Here is a 14325-nt window from a genome sequence, read left to right as displayed (position 1 = left end):
TAGTCCTGATCTCTTACGCCGGAGTGGTATGTGGGTTCAAATCCTGTAAGAGATACCACTGCACTTGCATTCCTTTTGCAGGACCCTGCAAGGGTACAGATCAGATCGCACTCATCTCAAATTGCTTCATTGAACTGATTTCATTGCATGATAAGTAGGGGTAGTAATTTTGAGGCATTTTGAAACCCGTGTACGTAAGGTGCTATATGACACAGTGTGATTGAGCAAGTGATATTAGGTTCTCCTAAATGAGAGGCAGTTTTGAAGTTGTTTTCCCTTGCCTTGATATTTTTCAGGCGGTCTTGCTCTAGCTGTAGAAGGCCCGTCTAAGGCAGAGATCAAGTGTGTGGACAACAAAGATGGCACTTGCCAAGTCACTTACTTCCCACAGAAGGTCGGCCAGTACGAGGTCACAGTCAAATTTGCCGATAAGCATGTCCCGGGCAGTCCGTTCAAAGCCAACATAGTCGGTGAGATATCACATCTTGGTTTACCGAGATCTTCTCATTGGTTTTTAGAGGGGGTAGAGTTAAAAACTTTATTGTTTCAGGATCATCCACTCACTGGATTGACTAATGCAATGATGACACAGTTCAGATGAGCCTTTCCAAATTCAGCCTTTCATGAGCTAATGTTTCACATTCCTGCCAATTTTTTTCCCCATCTCTTGCCGTGTCTGTCCAGACAAGGCCGGCAGCATGATGTCCATCGGCTCGGCCAGTGATGTCCCTCTCAAGATTACAGAGACTGATTTGTCGCAGCTCAAAGCCTCCATCACCCCACCCAGTGGTGTGGAGGAGCCTTGCGCCCTCAAACGCCTCCCCAACGGAAATATCGGTCAGTCAGCAGGCCTTTTCTTCTGGCTCTGAAGACCCAAGAAGTTTGAGTCATGATGACAAACATCTATCCTCTATTTTGCATGTTTTACTTGCACTTACACAATATGGAAATGTCTAAGCATACTTGTATTAGAATAGCAGTAAAACTGACAATTGCTGTAAAATAGTGTGAAATGTAAAGTGATAACTCCAGCATCCTCCAAACTTTCAGCAAATCAAAAAGATAATGAGTAAAGGATACAAGAAAAAATTTGGCATTTTTGTGTTGACACACCCATAGTGATAGCCTAAGGAGTCCTGAATTAAATGTCATCACAATTATTACAAGCTTCCTGTGTTATAAGCAAGTAATTTGGTAAACATCAAGTGTAGACATAAAAAAAACCAATCTGAGAAACATGTTTAGGTAGAAACTCACAAAGCTTTTCCGTTGGCCTAATGATGACCCTGTATTCCATTCTCTGTAGGTAGCTTTTCCGTTGGCCTAATGATGACCCTGTATTCCATTCTCTGTAGGTATTACCTTCACCCCCAAGGAGGTCGGGGAACATCTAGTGAATGTCAAAAAGTACAACCGGCCAATTGCAGGCAGCCCCTTCAAGATCATCGTGGGCTCCCAGGAGGTGGGGGATGCCTCTAAGGTCAAGGTCAAGGGTCGTGGAATCTCAGAGGCTGACGCTGGCCAGATGGCTGAATTTGTCGTGGATACCAGGGATGCAGGTCGGTAGATTTGTGATTTTTAAGCCAGACTATGTTTACTTTCAAGATGGTTAAAAAGCATCAACGTGTGGAGCCTCAGTGCACATGGATCTGTCTTTGTTCTTCATATGCAAAAAAGAGCACTTTGTTATGACCAGTCGACTGAAAAGACTGAGAACAACATTTATCATTGAGTTATATGTTACCTGTTGATATTAAGAAGGTGGGTGCGAGAGGTGTTTTGGGGCTTTCAATGTTACGAGTTTTTCACCGTTAAAACCAAGTGATAACATTTGTTTCAAATGGAACTCAAATTGCAGTTAGCTCTTGGTCCAGTAAGTGATATTTTCTTTATTCCACTGGACCACATTATGGATTAGAGGTTGTCTGTAGAACACTTTTTCTCAACATGAAGATGGCCACCAGCATCATGTGCCATTGCATCAAAGCAAAGCCTTTGTTAGTCCACTACTTATGCTATCTCTGATGACAGAAGAGTTCATTTAGCAGAAAAGTTTTGCTATACTATATCTTGAATTTTTGCTAACTTTAAGCACACGATGTGTGGCATGTCTGTGCTAACAATTGTGCGTACATAAAGATTTCCATTTTTGCATTACTAAGTTAACTAAGCAAATATTTCTTATAGGGTAAGCATGCCTTTAATCCGCGCTTCTGCTTACAGTCTCCATGAATACACCAGCCTCTGTAAGTGTAAAATTGTGTGTTTATCAGTGCCATAAAATTTGGCCCCTGTGACATCAGAATAAGCCAAGGTCACAGAGGGCACATTATTAATTGTTTGTCTTCATTGGTCCTAGGTTACGGTGGTCTGGGCGTGTCCATCGAAGGTCCCAGCAAGACAGAGATCAACTGCTCAGACCTTGGCGACGGGACCTGTGCCGTGACCTACCGCCCTGCCGAGCCGGGCAACTACAAGCTCAATGTGCGCTTTGCTGAGCAAGATGTGCCGGGCAGTCCCTTCAATGTCAAGGTGTACCCCGAGGATGGGTCAGCCCTGGAGCCGCTGATACAGGAGACTATGGTCAAGCCCACCAATGCTGCCCCAGTCCAGCACGCCGGCAGCGAGTGTGAGCTGGGCCTGAAAATTCCAGGTGAGGAGGACTCTTAATGCTAAACCATGTCATGCCTTCCCCAAAGTGAGAGGGGCTTCTACTTTAGAGAATACCTCTACTGAGAAGTCTTGACTGGTTTATTGTGACATTATTACCGAGGGTGCTGTTCTTTAGACTGCATAGTTACAATCAGTCAAATGAATTGCCAGTTTGTTTTATGAGCTGTCAAACTTGGTTAGGTGGCCAGCACCTTTTGCTCATCACCATTTTGTGTTAGTTTTTATTAGCACGTAATCCACTGCAAAATTCTACTGATGCCGTAGAAAAGTAGTCGATATCTTGGGCAACATCTCGTAAGGATTCATTATTGTATTATATTCTTTAAAATGTAACACATTGATCACATCAACAGACTAGTCTCATACATGTCATACTTGATTTTTACATTGCGGAAGTAATTGATTTTATTTAATTGAAACCTCAACATACCTGCCATTAGAGAGTCCTGAAGTGTGTGCCATTTTTGTGTGTCTAGGAACGGACCCACTGGATATGACAGCACAGGTGTCCAACCCCCGCGGTCAGACCGAGGATGCTGAAATAGTGGATTGTCCTGACTGCCGCTACATTGTGCGTTTTGTGCCCAGCATGGACGGTGTCCACACTGTCAGTGTCAAAAACAGAGGTATCCATGTACCAGGTAAGACACCAGTCCAACAAATTCCCTAGATATGGGGAAAGGATTCCAAGCAGAACAACTGTCTTAACCAAAAATGGAACCACGCATCTGTGAGTAAGCAGTTTGATGGGGTTCCATGCAGTAATCAATAACCAGAATAGAGGTCTATTCTGTGAAATGACCAAATTGTATGGACTTCAGGGTTTCCCAGTAACTTCTTTTTTACTGGCTGTCTGGATCAGTGCAGTCATATCTTGACTACTCCATCACAGTTTTGACTGGTCCTTGCTGCATTTTTACACACTAACTTTTAAAAATGCCTTATAAGAAAAGACAAGAAATTTGCATTAATTTTGCTGTTCAGGTATAGTATCGTGAAGAACTGTGCCTTGAAAAAAAGGGATATGTCTTGCAAGACACCGGGTTACACTAATAATGCCTTCAGAAGTTAAAATTCTCTGATGTTTCCACTGTCTGTGCGTTACAATCTTGCAGTGTAGGCTGTGTTGGAAATTTTTTTTTCTGGAGGTGAACAGGCTCGGGATATAAACATTGCTGATGAAAATTTTTACGCTTACTGTGGTAATTTTAGGCAAGGTTTTCACATTAAACAATGAAGCATTGGCTCTTCTCAAGTAAAAAAAATGTATATAAAGGACAGTAATGCCCTGCTGTAATGATCGCTTGAAGTTTGGGGAAAATTCCCCCCTTTTTCAGGTTGCTATATGTGACATTTTTCTTTTAATGGGAACAGATATGTGGTCAAATATGGGGCAAATTTTGCCAAACAGTTTGTGGACCAAATACAGATGTTCAAAAGTATACCTTGACTGGTCCACTGGACTACTTCAACAAGGACTTGAAAGATCCACAATGATTTTGACAAGTATTTTGCCACCGGATGAGCTTCATGTTCAAACCCTGGACTTTTAAGTGTTCCACTAGTGTTTCTTGGCCCCCACATTAACTATCATGCAACAATAGTGTTACCTCCATACATTATCTCAGGAACAAATATGCATGAGTTATGATGTGTAATATTTTGAAAGTTAAGCTAAATTATTGAAGTCATTGTGCTCATTTGTGAAAATACAAATGAAAAGTGTCACAAACTGTGGTGCTGTCAAAAGTTTACCTAAAATACATTAAAAGTTTATGTAAATGACTTTTCAGTGAATGAAGCTTTCAATTTGTGCAAATAAAGAAAATGCTAAAAACAGCCTCTTGAATCAATGTCATTGAGCCCGCAACCTTTGATGCTTTTCTGTTTTCTTGCCTGGCAGGAAGTCCCTTCCAGTTCACTGTTGGTCCCTTCGGGGAGGGCGGAGCCCACAAGGTACACGCAGGAGGGCCAGGCTTGGAAGGCGGGGAGATTGGTGTTCCAGGTATGCAATCATCTCACTCTTTCGTGTTAGAAATCTGACTGTCTTTTGGTCAAATCTGCCGAATATTTTTGTACTGTAGCTAGCCATACTACATTTACAAGCGATCCTGGTCCCCTGAACCAAATACCTTCATGAGGCTAATATTGATGAGCTTTTAAAGTTTTCTTTCGCTTCATATCACAGGATTTGTTCCTGTGTCATTTTTTTTTGTTAACAATGTCAAAAACTTTCATCAGATGTGTAGTATGACTGGAGCCAAACAACTTCAGGGATGCACTCTGTTGACTTCATTGGTTATTTTTAGCTAGTGGCATTAGCTACTTTTGGCTCTGAACCAACCCTGAAATTTGTTCACAACTTGCATTGTTTTGGATGGTATTACGAATGAGCAAAGGCCATTTGCTTTTGTCTATGCCAGGAAACCCTGTGTGCTCAGTAACTGCAAGCTTTTTACCTCAGAGACATTAGAGCTGTAACGTGATTGATTGAACACTCTCTCAAAGTCCAATTCTGGCCAGTAGCATATTCCCTGTGAGGAAGTTAATGGTAGAGAAGTGGAAATGGTTTTTGATACCACAAGTGTACAGCAGAAAAAGAGTATGAGACAATTCTTCACAAATATATACACATCTACCAATTTATCACATGTTTTGCTTGGAGGAACAAAGTTCCTCTTCAGCTGCCATTGCGTATGTTTTCTGTAGCACTAGTCACAAAGCAACGTTTGTGTTCAACAGTGGTTTGTGTTAATGCCAATGTGTCCATTATCAGAGCGCTCTACTACTAAACTAAGCATGGTGTCCCTGTTGCACATTCTCCTCCATCAGCTGAGTTCACCGTGTGGACGCGTGAGGCGGGTCCAGGCAAGCTGGGCATCTCAGTCAAGGGGCCAGCCAAGGCAGAGATAAACATCCAAGACAACAAAGACGGCTCCTACCAAGTCTCCTACGTTCCCACTGCACCAGGTAATGACATCCAGTCTTCCAGGGGGTGTTCAGGCTGACGCCTCCTTGATGTCAGTCTGGCATCAAACTGAACTGGAGGTGAAATTACACTACAGGAGACCCTGACTGCTGCCACCCGTCAAACTATTTTCGTAGACATGTCAATTCATACATGTAAATATGGTAAATCTGTGTTTTTCTTCATGTCTGCTGTGGATATGCTGATTTCATAGGAAAAATGGCCTTCGGCTCGAAATATAAAATTCTGGGCCTAGCAAAACAGTATGTCTCATACTTACTTAGTCCTGTATCATTCAGCCAGTGATTTGTGGTTTATGGTTCTCGAAAGTTGAAAAAGTGTGTCTGATGAAATGTGGAAAGCACAAACCTGGCATTCCCCTGTCAGGTGTGTGGATGGAATTTTACTAACCAGAAGAACGGGTATGAATTTGACCAAGTTTCTGATACAGCAGAGAAATTTTCTCTGCATGCCAAGCCAGCAGGAAGCAAGATTGTCCTGGACAAAAATCAGTTCAAGTTTCATCTTGCATATGGCTCATTCTATGAAGTTCAGGCACAGTTTGTGACAGCGTCCCTTTTTACATCAGTGAAAATAAACATCTTTTTTCCCTGCCTGTGGATTCTAAATTGATATTGTTCTAAATCTTGCTAGGTTGTTGTAGTGGTCTGCTTCATCTTTGCTGAATAATAATTACTTAATCTGTTGTAATTTGAAAATAATGGGCCATAAAAGTTACTGATGTAACAAGTGACGCCGTCACAAACTGCGCCCGAACTTCATGGAATGACCTATATACTACATTCCTGCTGTGGACTTCCCTGCGAGAGTGTCGTCACTTTTGATGTCAAGTCTTTGTTAAGTGATCCCTGTTTCCTTATTTGTTCCTTGCATTCCTCTTTGGCAGGGGAGTACGTGATTGACATCATGTACAATGACAAGCCCATCCCTGACAGTCCATTCAAGCCCATGATCACACCAGCACTCGGTGAAGCAAGGCGTCTGAGCGTGTCTGCCCTCCACGTGAGTTGTCTTGCCCTGTTTGGCAAACTTTGCACATGCACTGGGCGCATAGAGTTCATTAAGAAAACCTACAGAGTGCACCCACAATATTGCTCATGTTAAACTAAAAGCTACCATGGGACACTAATAACCATTGTCATGTACGTTCACAGCCATTTGATTCCATAGTGATGAAATACCTAGATGTGTCCATTAAGCCTCAAAGATAAACAAAACATTATTCACATGCCGAAAGTTCCAACTTGATTTTTTTGAAACCAAACAGTGCACAACCACCAATTCGCTGTGTAAAAGTAGTGCAGTTGCGTGTGTTTTTTCTCATAATACTTGTGAGAAATGACCTCCTTGATTACCTCTGGGGGGGTGCAGTACGTTGTGAATTGTACTGACTCTGTGTAAAATTGTGTGTGATCTCCTGGCTTCAGCAAGACATGTTGTGTGTACAGGTAAACATGTGCTTGTGCTTGTCTTTGCAGGAGAGTGGTCTGAAGCCCAACCAACCGGTTTCCTTTGCTGTGCAGCTGAATGGCGCCAAGGGTGATCTCAAGGCCAAGGTTGTAGCACCTTCTGGCTGTGAGAACGAATGTACTATCACTGAGATTGACAACGGTGAGTTCACAACCTGTCTACTTATGAGGTGATCAGCACAGGCCTTCCGCCTCCCTGATCAAAAACAGCTCAGATGGAGTCACTCTCGTACCCTTTACATAAATCTCAAAATATGGAGGGCCTGACGTTTTGATCCTAGCAGAATCTTTCTAAAAGGTAAAATGACAAGTGGACAGGACATACAAGCAAACAATGATTTTTCCGCTTGTTTCCTGATTCTCTGTTTGCTTTTTTGTCCTGTCCACTTGTCACATGCCTATGAGAAAGATTCTGCTTGGATCGAAACGTCAGGCCCTTTACTTAAAGAAAGCTAAGGGTTTGCACAGGAAATCTGAAGAAGACGGCATAGACTGTTCTTACCACTGATATTTAAAGTAGTATAAGTTGGTGCAGTATCATGTTTGAGAACAAAAGATGGAGGTAAATATGAAGGTTTTTTCCTCATGTTTGCTTGCAGAGAACTATGCAGTGCGCTTCCTCCCTTCTGAGAACGGTGTCCATCTGATCCACGTCTACTTCAAAGGGCATCCCATTCCCGGCAGTCCCTTCAAGGTGCGCGTTGGAGGCCACGACATGATCGGTGATCCTGGCATGGTCCATGCCTATGGTGATGGTTTGGAGAAGGGAAAGACAGGTACGAACAAGAAATGCTCAGCGTTTCAATAACGGGAAGCGATTTTAGGCACTTCACAGTCAAACCTATGGGTAAAAAGGGCATTGCTCGCAAAAATCAAGTCATTTAAATGTGAAACACCACAGCACGTGTAATGAGAGCCGATTCTTGAATTGGGGACTCAGCTGAAATGGTTCTATTAAAAGCACTTCACTTGAGAAAAAAAAAGATATGTAGTGTACATGGACACTTTTCAAACCTTGAATGTCTTGGGTATGGACTTCACTCGGGCAGTACATCCATTTAGAAGCCTTCACAAAGTCCTGTGCTCAAGAGGTAGGTAATTTATACTTCAGCCCAAATCTCAACTTCAAGGGCCCAAAATCTCCTAAAGTTAATGTCAGCAAGGACACCTGGCAAGGCTTTTTGGTTCGGGTTCCTTGGTGTCGACGACATCAGATGCCAATTACTTGGAGTCCGAGATATCACACCAAAGTGGTTCCTCCATTTTCATGACAAATTCATAGTACACTTCATGAAGACGATATCCCCATTTTAAAAGTAACTGCTCTGCGTGAAAACGGACTCTTTAGTTTCCAGTATTGTGATTTTTCATTCCTGTATTAATTGCCTTGTATGGGATTCATATCTGCAGGTGAGCCCGCTGAATTCATCGTCAATACCTGCGGTGCAGGGGCTGGATCCCTCTCCATCACCATCGATGCTCCCTCCAAAGTTAAGCTGGATGTCCAGGAGATAGGAGAGGGCTACAAGTGCATCTACTACCCTACCCAGCCAGGGGATCACCTCATCTCCATCAAGTATGCTGGCCCGCACCACATTGGGGGCAGCCCGTTCAAGGCCAAAATCACTGGTGAGTGCAAACGCAAGTGAAAGTTTTAAAACCTGAAAGAGTCTTGCAACCACCAAGTCACTAGAATTTTTCATGCACCCTTTGGGGTTAGTCAGTGGGTTTGAAAGTACAATTTTTTAATATCATTGGCGATAGAAATTGGTATCTCATGGATATTAGATGGCCATAATATGGCTAGATTGGAGCATATATGAAGTTGTTGAAGGGTCTATGCAATGCAATTTGTTCTTAATAAAGGACAATGTTGAAAATGACCCTTTGTTTCTTGATTTTTCTAATTTTCTTTTACTTCTTTTTGCCGTCCTAAAGGGTATGCTGGTGCTTTTGGGGTTTTGATGCAAATAAATACTTCCATGTGATGTCATCCGAGGAAGAAAAGCTCAATATTACATTGATATGTGCACCAAAAAATGCGTGAATTTACATTTTGTTGGCATAATTTTTGTTTTCTGTGGTGAATCTTTTTTTTTTTTGGTGCTGTGCGCCTGGCACTCACACTGCACATTTGCATTACTTTGCACAAGCTCATGTTGTCCAGCTCAATGGCATGTGATGTTTCAATCCCATGTGATGTTTGTAGCTGGGTTAAAAAAAAGGTCCTCTCTTTTAAAAAAAAGCTCATATGCCCATAAGCATAGTAAAAAAACAGCTGACTATTTCAAAGGGTGTCCACTTTAACATGTAAGAGAAAAAAAATCAGTTGGTGCAAATACGTGTCTGTGACAGTCTCAAACTGCTCAATGACAGGCACATTTTACATCTGCATTTGATCTGTGCATTTTGAGCAGCAAGACTTAGGGGAATCAACCATTAGGTAGGAAGATATTTGTCTAATGCTGGGTTCATGTGTCCCTCAATGAACCGATTTTCCTAATGGCCTTTGGCTATTCACTTTCAGGCAAGGCCAAGGGACCCACCAGCCTGAAGGTGGAGCAGGCCAATGTCACCGTGGAGACGGTAGTCAAGACATCGCAGTCATCCTCCTTGCCAATTTTCAGCTCCGATGCCAGCAAGTGCACGTCAACAGGCGTGGGTCTCAAGAAGGCCTTCATCAACAAGAAGTCCCAATTTACCGTAAACTGCTCTGAAGCAGGTACGTTCAGATTCATCAGAACCAATTTTTTTTTGTATGTGGTGTTTTGTCACCATTTGGCTGCAGCATGTTTTTTTTGTAAGAGAGAGCCTATTGCTCCCATGCTTGGTCTCACGGCAATGTTTTGAACAGTTTCTGTGATTTCGTTTCAAAGCTGTAAAACTTGGTATGGACACTGTAAACGTTCTTAGTGTTATGATCAAATATACCCGAGCAAATAAGCAAGCTAAGTACCTACCCAGCTGGTCTTCGTTTTGTCATAATCAAGCATACAAAACCTAGCTAGCTAGCTAGCTTGCTTGCTTGCTCACTCACCAGGGTACATTTGATTATGACACAGAGACCACATAGCAAGCGAGCTAGTGAGCGAACTAGCTAGCTAGCTCATACTGGATTTATAAGAAAGCAAGTGTTCTACATTGCCTATTGTCATGTATTGTGTAGGAATTTCATAAATGCATTCTCTGCGTATTTACTTTTGTTTATACATAATAAACATTCTTAACAATCTTGTAGTACTGTGGCCCTAACAAATTGAGAAATAATCACAGAACTTTATGGCCTTTGCGTTCATAGCTGCCTTCTGAAATTTATGAAGGACCCTGCATCTTGTGCTAGTACATGTAGTTTTTCATGGGCAGAGTGTTGATTAAAGATTGAACACGATGAATGCTTACCAGTGATGTTTTTCTCCTGCAGGTCATAACATGCTGCTTGTAGGTATCGCGGGGCCCAAAACACCTTGCGAGGAAATTGTGGTCAAGCACATGGGCAGACAACGATTCAGCATCACATATCTCTTGAAGGAGACCGGTGACTACAAACTAGTCATCAAGTGGGGAGACGACCACATACCCGGTAGTCCGTTCCTCCTCCACTGTTCATAGTTTGAGCGTGAGCCATAGTCATTAAATAAAAATAAAAACTGGTAACACCGGCTGGGGATCCTTGTAGAATTTCATGCAACCGTGAGCCATAGGTGAGTGACATTGCTTGTGGCCTTGGTATCCAAAGATCACTTAGCCACCGGCCACCTTACAATAGCTCATTGGGTTGCAAATGTATCACAAAATATGTAGCAGGTAAACAAAGTATCAGGATCCATCCTATCATACAGTGTATAGAGAGCTTGTAGCTTGAGCTGGTACATGGCATGTTCTCATCAGACAAACTCCTTTGGAGTAGGAACGTGACTTCTGATCAATCTAAAGTAGATCCCCGAATAAGGAACTACGTTCTACCAGGGTTTTTGAAGAAGCAAAAAACTGATTACTGCAAGAGCAGTGTATGAGTAAGGTCCTAGATAAAAAAGAGGTTTTGTGTCAAGTGTCTCATTTAGTCTTCCAAAATATCAAATTTGAGTACGAAAAGAAAAAAGTTTTACAAGTGTAGAAATGTATAGACTGGAAATTAGGGATGCTTGTCTAGTGGTAGATTTAGATGTTGTAATTTGTAAGCGAAAGTGCATATTAAAGCATGGTGTCTTTGGCCTTACAGTAATATGCCAAAAAAAAAAGAATGATAATTTAAAGATATGCAATTCATTATGATTTCTAAGTACGGTTTGGTGATATTTGTCATTATAGCTAATCTTTTCAGTACATCGTATTTACTAATTGCAGAAAATTGTGATTTTGTGATGCTATATGCTCCATTGAAGAATTTGAGTAGCCCTACAGGGGTTTATGTTGTAGACAAAAAATATGAAGATTTGTGAGAAATTCTATTTTAAGTTCAGTAACAAAGAGTTTGACCAACATGCAGTGAATGTATTGTATAACAAATATAATTGCTTTGAATAAAATCTAAGAGACAACCTGAAACTTAACTTCTACAAAAAGCTATGAAAAAGGTGGAGATGCAAAGGCAGTTCTAGTAGTAATTCAAGAAGAAAATGTGTGATTTTTTTATATCGTCTGCGCGAGTTTGAAGAGAGACATGATTTAAAAGCAAAAGATTCAAAATAACTCATAGTGGATAGAAATGCCATGTGTTTGATTGTTAGACAAATGCCAAGAGTGCCTCCACTCCAGTTGGACAGAAGGTTTTAAAGTCGTTTTCATATGTGGAACCATTGAGAAAAACATTTGTAGGAAACCTTTTTACAGAAGTTTGACTCTATACTATAACCCGTTTTTCTAATAATGAAGTTGAAAATTCTAGAAAAATTGTATTGCTTAGAAAAATACATCGATATAGTATGGGCATGGCTGATGTGGTGTGGGTAAAAATAGCACTAGTCGTAATTTTGTTACTTTAGAATGTTACTTCAGAAGTGATTTTGATTTTCTTTTTTAAAAAAAAAACCCATTTTGATAGACATATTATAGTTTTGAGTAGACGAGATAGCCACAAGCTTGCATTGTTGTAAAGAAATAAATCTGCACTAACAAAGTACTGAAAAGCAAGGTATACGTAGGGTATAGGAACAAATTGAAGCATATTTTTGGTGAAAGTATGTGTTTGAGTCACGCTGCCATTCGTTGTAGATCATTCAATGTAATTAACAGTCTGCCGCCGTAGTATATCTTTTTTATTCCAGAATTTCTGTGCAAATTTGTTATTGAACATTCATTTTAGAGGACAAAAAATAGCTCCACTTTTTTTTTTCTCTTCAACAGTCAGGTGACTGTCTAAATAGAGGTTTACCCAGTGCTAGACGGATAGAAGGTTTTTTCGTCGAAAAACCGAAATTAGCAAGCCCTTAATGAAGATCAAACATTTGAAACGATACAAAATTCTTTCAAGCTCTGAATAGTGGACAGTATTTACTTAATCATATTATTTGATTTAAAAGTTAAGTGAAATCAACTAATCCATTAACTTTTGGCAAGAAGGGATCCGAATTTGTAGCTATATTTTTGTGTTGCTCGTCATTGCTAAGCATTTTTGATTTGTTTTAATAGCTTTACGTAGCCCTTGTTCGTTTATATATAAAAATGAATACTGTTAGCAATATTTTATGCATACAGAGTTTCAAAACGGTTTGGGAAATTGCCTTAAAAAATTGGAAACCAGATGCAACGTATTTGTGGCTTTCTAGTGCACTTAGCGGCAACTTAGCTGAAGCATGGGGACAGTTCTTCCATTCGTTTATTCATTCTGATACATTCATATCAGCCATTGAACCCCATTCTTTTATGAAGTACCTTATATGTTTCCATTTCCTTAATTTTACTCCTTTGTTAGTTTCTCATATAAACGGAAAAAAGTGATAATGTAGACCAGGCAAAGCCCGCAGAAGAAAAGGGCACGTACATAGCGATCATGTTCACCGGTAACTTACTCCGTAGTCTCGCTTTTCGTTCTAATTCATTGAGCTCAGCGCTCATCTGGGACAGTAGTCCAAATAAATTGAAGTAAACGTGAAGCTGGGGTCTGAACCTAGTTACATGTATACCTCTCGTTTCGTTATGAAGGTACATGTTGGTTTACTAATGCCTATACAGCCTAATAAACCTTCATTTTGCACAAAAATGCCTTTCTCTTGTGTTTCGTGTATCAGTTCTTTTGCACGATTGATTTACCATTAATTTAAGACTGTTCTGGATAACACAGTTCTCGTTGGTCGGAAAATTGTGCTATATATTTCCACGGGCGCCCTTAATTGTGTTCAGCCTCACACTGTTAAGACTTTGGCTCAATAGCCCCAAATTAACCGCAGACGTGTCTTTTGCAATTAGCCGGAAATACAGGGCCCCACGGTTATTCTACTGTGAGACTACAAATTTTAAGCATATTCATGAATATTCAAAATATGTTACGATTTAATACGTTGCAACATATTCGAGATGGAGGTACTCAACGGTAATAGAGGATTTACAGACGACTGTTCACGTTCACAAAGAAGTTAAACATGACGGGTTATCACTCTCGTCACAATAGCGCGCCAACGCGAGGGAAAAGGGCGTGGAGTGTCTTTACCTACATGTGGGCAGACTGTACAAAATAGGAAGCATTGCCGACTAAAATATTGCATTTCCAAATAGTTAGAAATATGACTTCTCATATGGGATAGAGGACGTTATAAGCTTACAGATGATTCAAAATTTACCACATTTTGAGAATTTGGGAAAATGTTCAGGTTCAAATATAGCGCATCAACTCCTTGAAGGAAACTGGCCGTAGAGTGTGTTTACATAGGCATGTTGCACAAAGGAGGTTTCCCTGTGGAGCAAAAGAACTGCCATACAAGATGGCTACCGCGTAAAGCATGTACGGGAAGTATTGCCAAGAAGAATAATCACTTTCTTTGCATTATTATTCCCAAGCAGTTGGAGCTATGACTTCTTAGCTTAGCTCTGTGGATAGAGGACGTTATAAACTTTCAGATGGTCCCAAATTTGCAATAATTCGTTAATTTTGTGAGTGTTCGGGCTCATTATACGTAGCAAAACGTACAAAATGTAGGCCCTAGTATAGTCTCACAAATTCGTCGTGAATCGTCATAAAACAGTCACGATGATCAACGA

General features: G+C 40.9%; 1 protein-coding gene across 9 annotated transcripts in view; it reads left to right on the top strand.

The window, feature by feature from the left end:
* Positions 1 to 13330, top strand: part of LOC110984900 (filamin-A-like) — a 107646-nt gene extending 94316 nt beyond the window's left edge. For all 9 annotated transcript variants that reach the window (XM_087136268.1, XM_087136267.1, XM_087136269.1 and 6 more), the window contains 13 exons: positions 297 to 470; positions 685 to 837; positions 1356 to 1559; positions 2360 to 2653; positions 3150 to 3314; positions 4577 to 4678; positions 5506 to 5643; positions 6549 to 6664; positions 7141 to 7273; positions 7731 to 7907; positions 8542 to 8760; positions 9659 to 9853; positions 10553 to 13330. In XM_087136268.1, the coding sequence (XP_086992394.1) occupies positions 297 to 470; positions 685 to 837; positions 1356 to 1559; positions 2360 to 2653; positions 3150 to 3314; positions 4577 to 4678; positions 5506 to 5643; positions 6549 to 6664; positions 7141 to 7273; positions 7731 to 7907; positions 8542 to 8760; positions 9659 to 9853; positions 10553 to 10740 (2258 nt within the window). In that variant the 3' untranslated portion in view covers positions 10741 to 13330. The remainder of the gene's footprint in view (positions 1 to 296; positions 471 to 684; positions 838 to 1355; positions 1560 to 2359; positions 2654 to 3149; positions 3315 to 4576; positions 4679 to 5505; positions 5644 to 6548; positions 6665 to 7140; positions 7274 to 7730; positions 7908 to 8541; positions 8761 to 9658; positions 9854 to 10552) is intronic.
* Positions 13331 to 14325: the final 995 nt, after the last annotated feature.

This window comes from Acanthaster planci, linkage group LG04 (genome assembly GCF_054643075.1).
Source record: "Acanthaster planci isolate LZ-2023a linkage group LG04, COTS_SCS, whole genome shotgun sequence".
NCBI classification, from domain to species: domain Eukaryota; kingdom Metazoa; phylum Echinodermata; class Asteroidea; order Valvatida; family Acanthasteridae; genus Acanthaster; species Acanthaster planci.
Note: the sequence above shows the minus strand (reverse complement) of the source record. Positions and strands in the feature narration are given on the sequence as shown.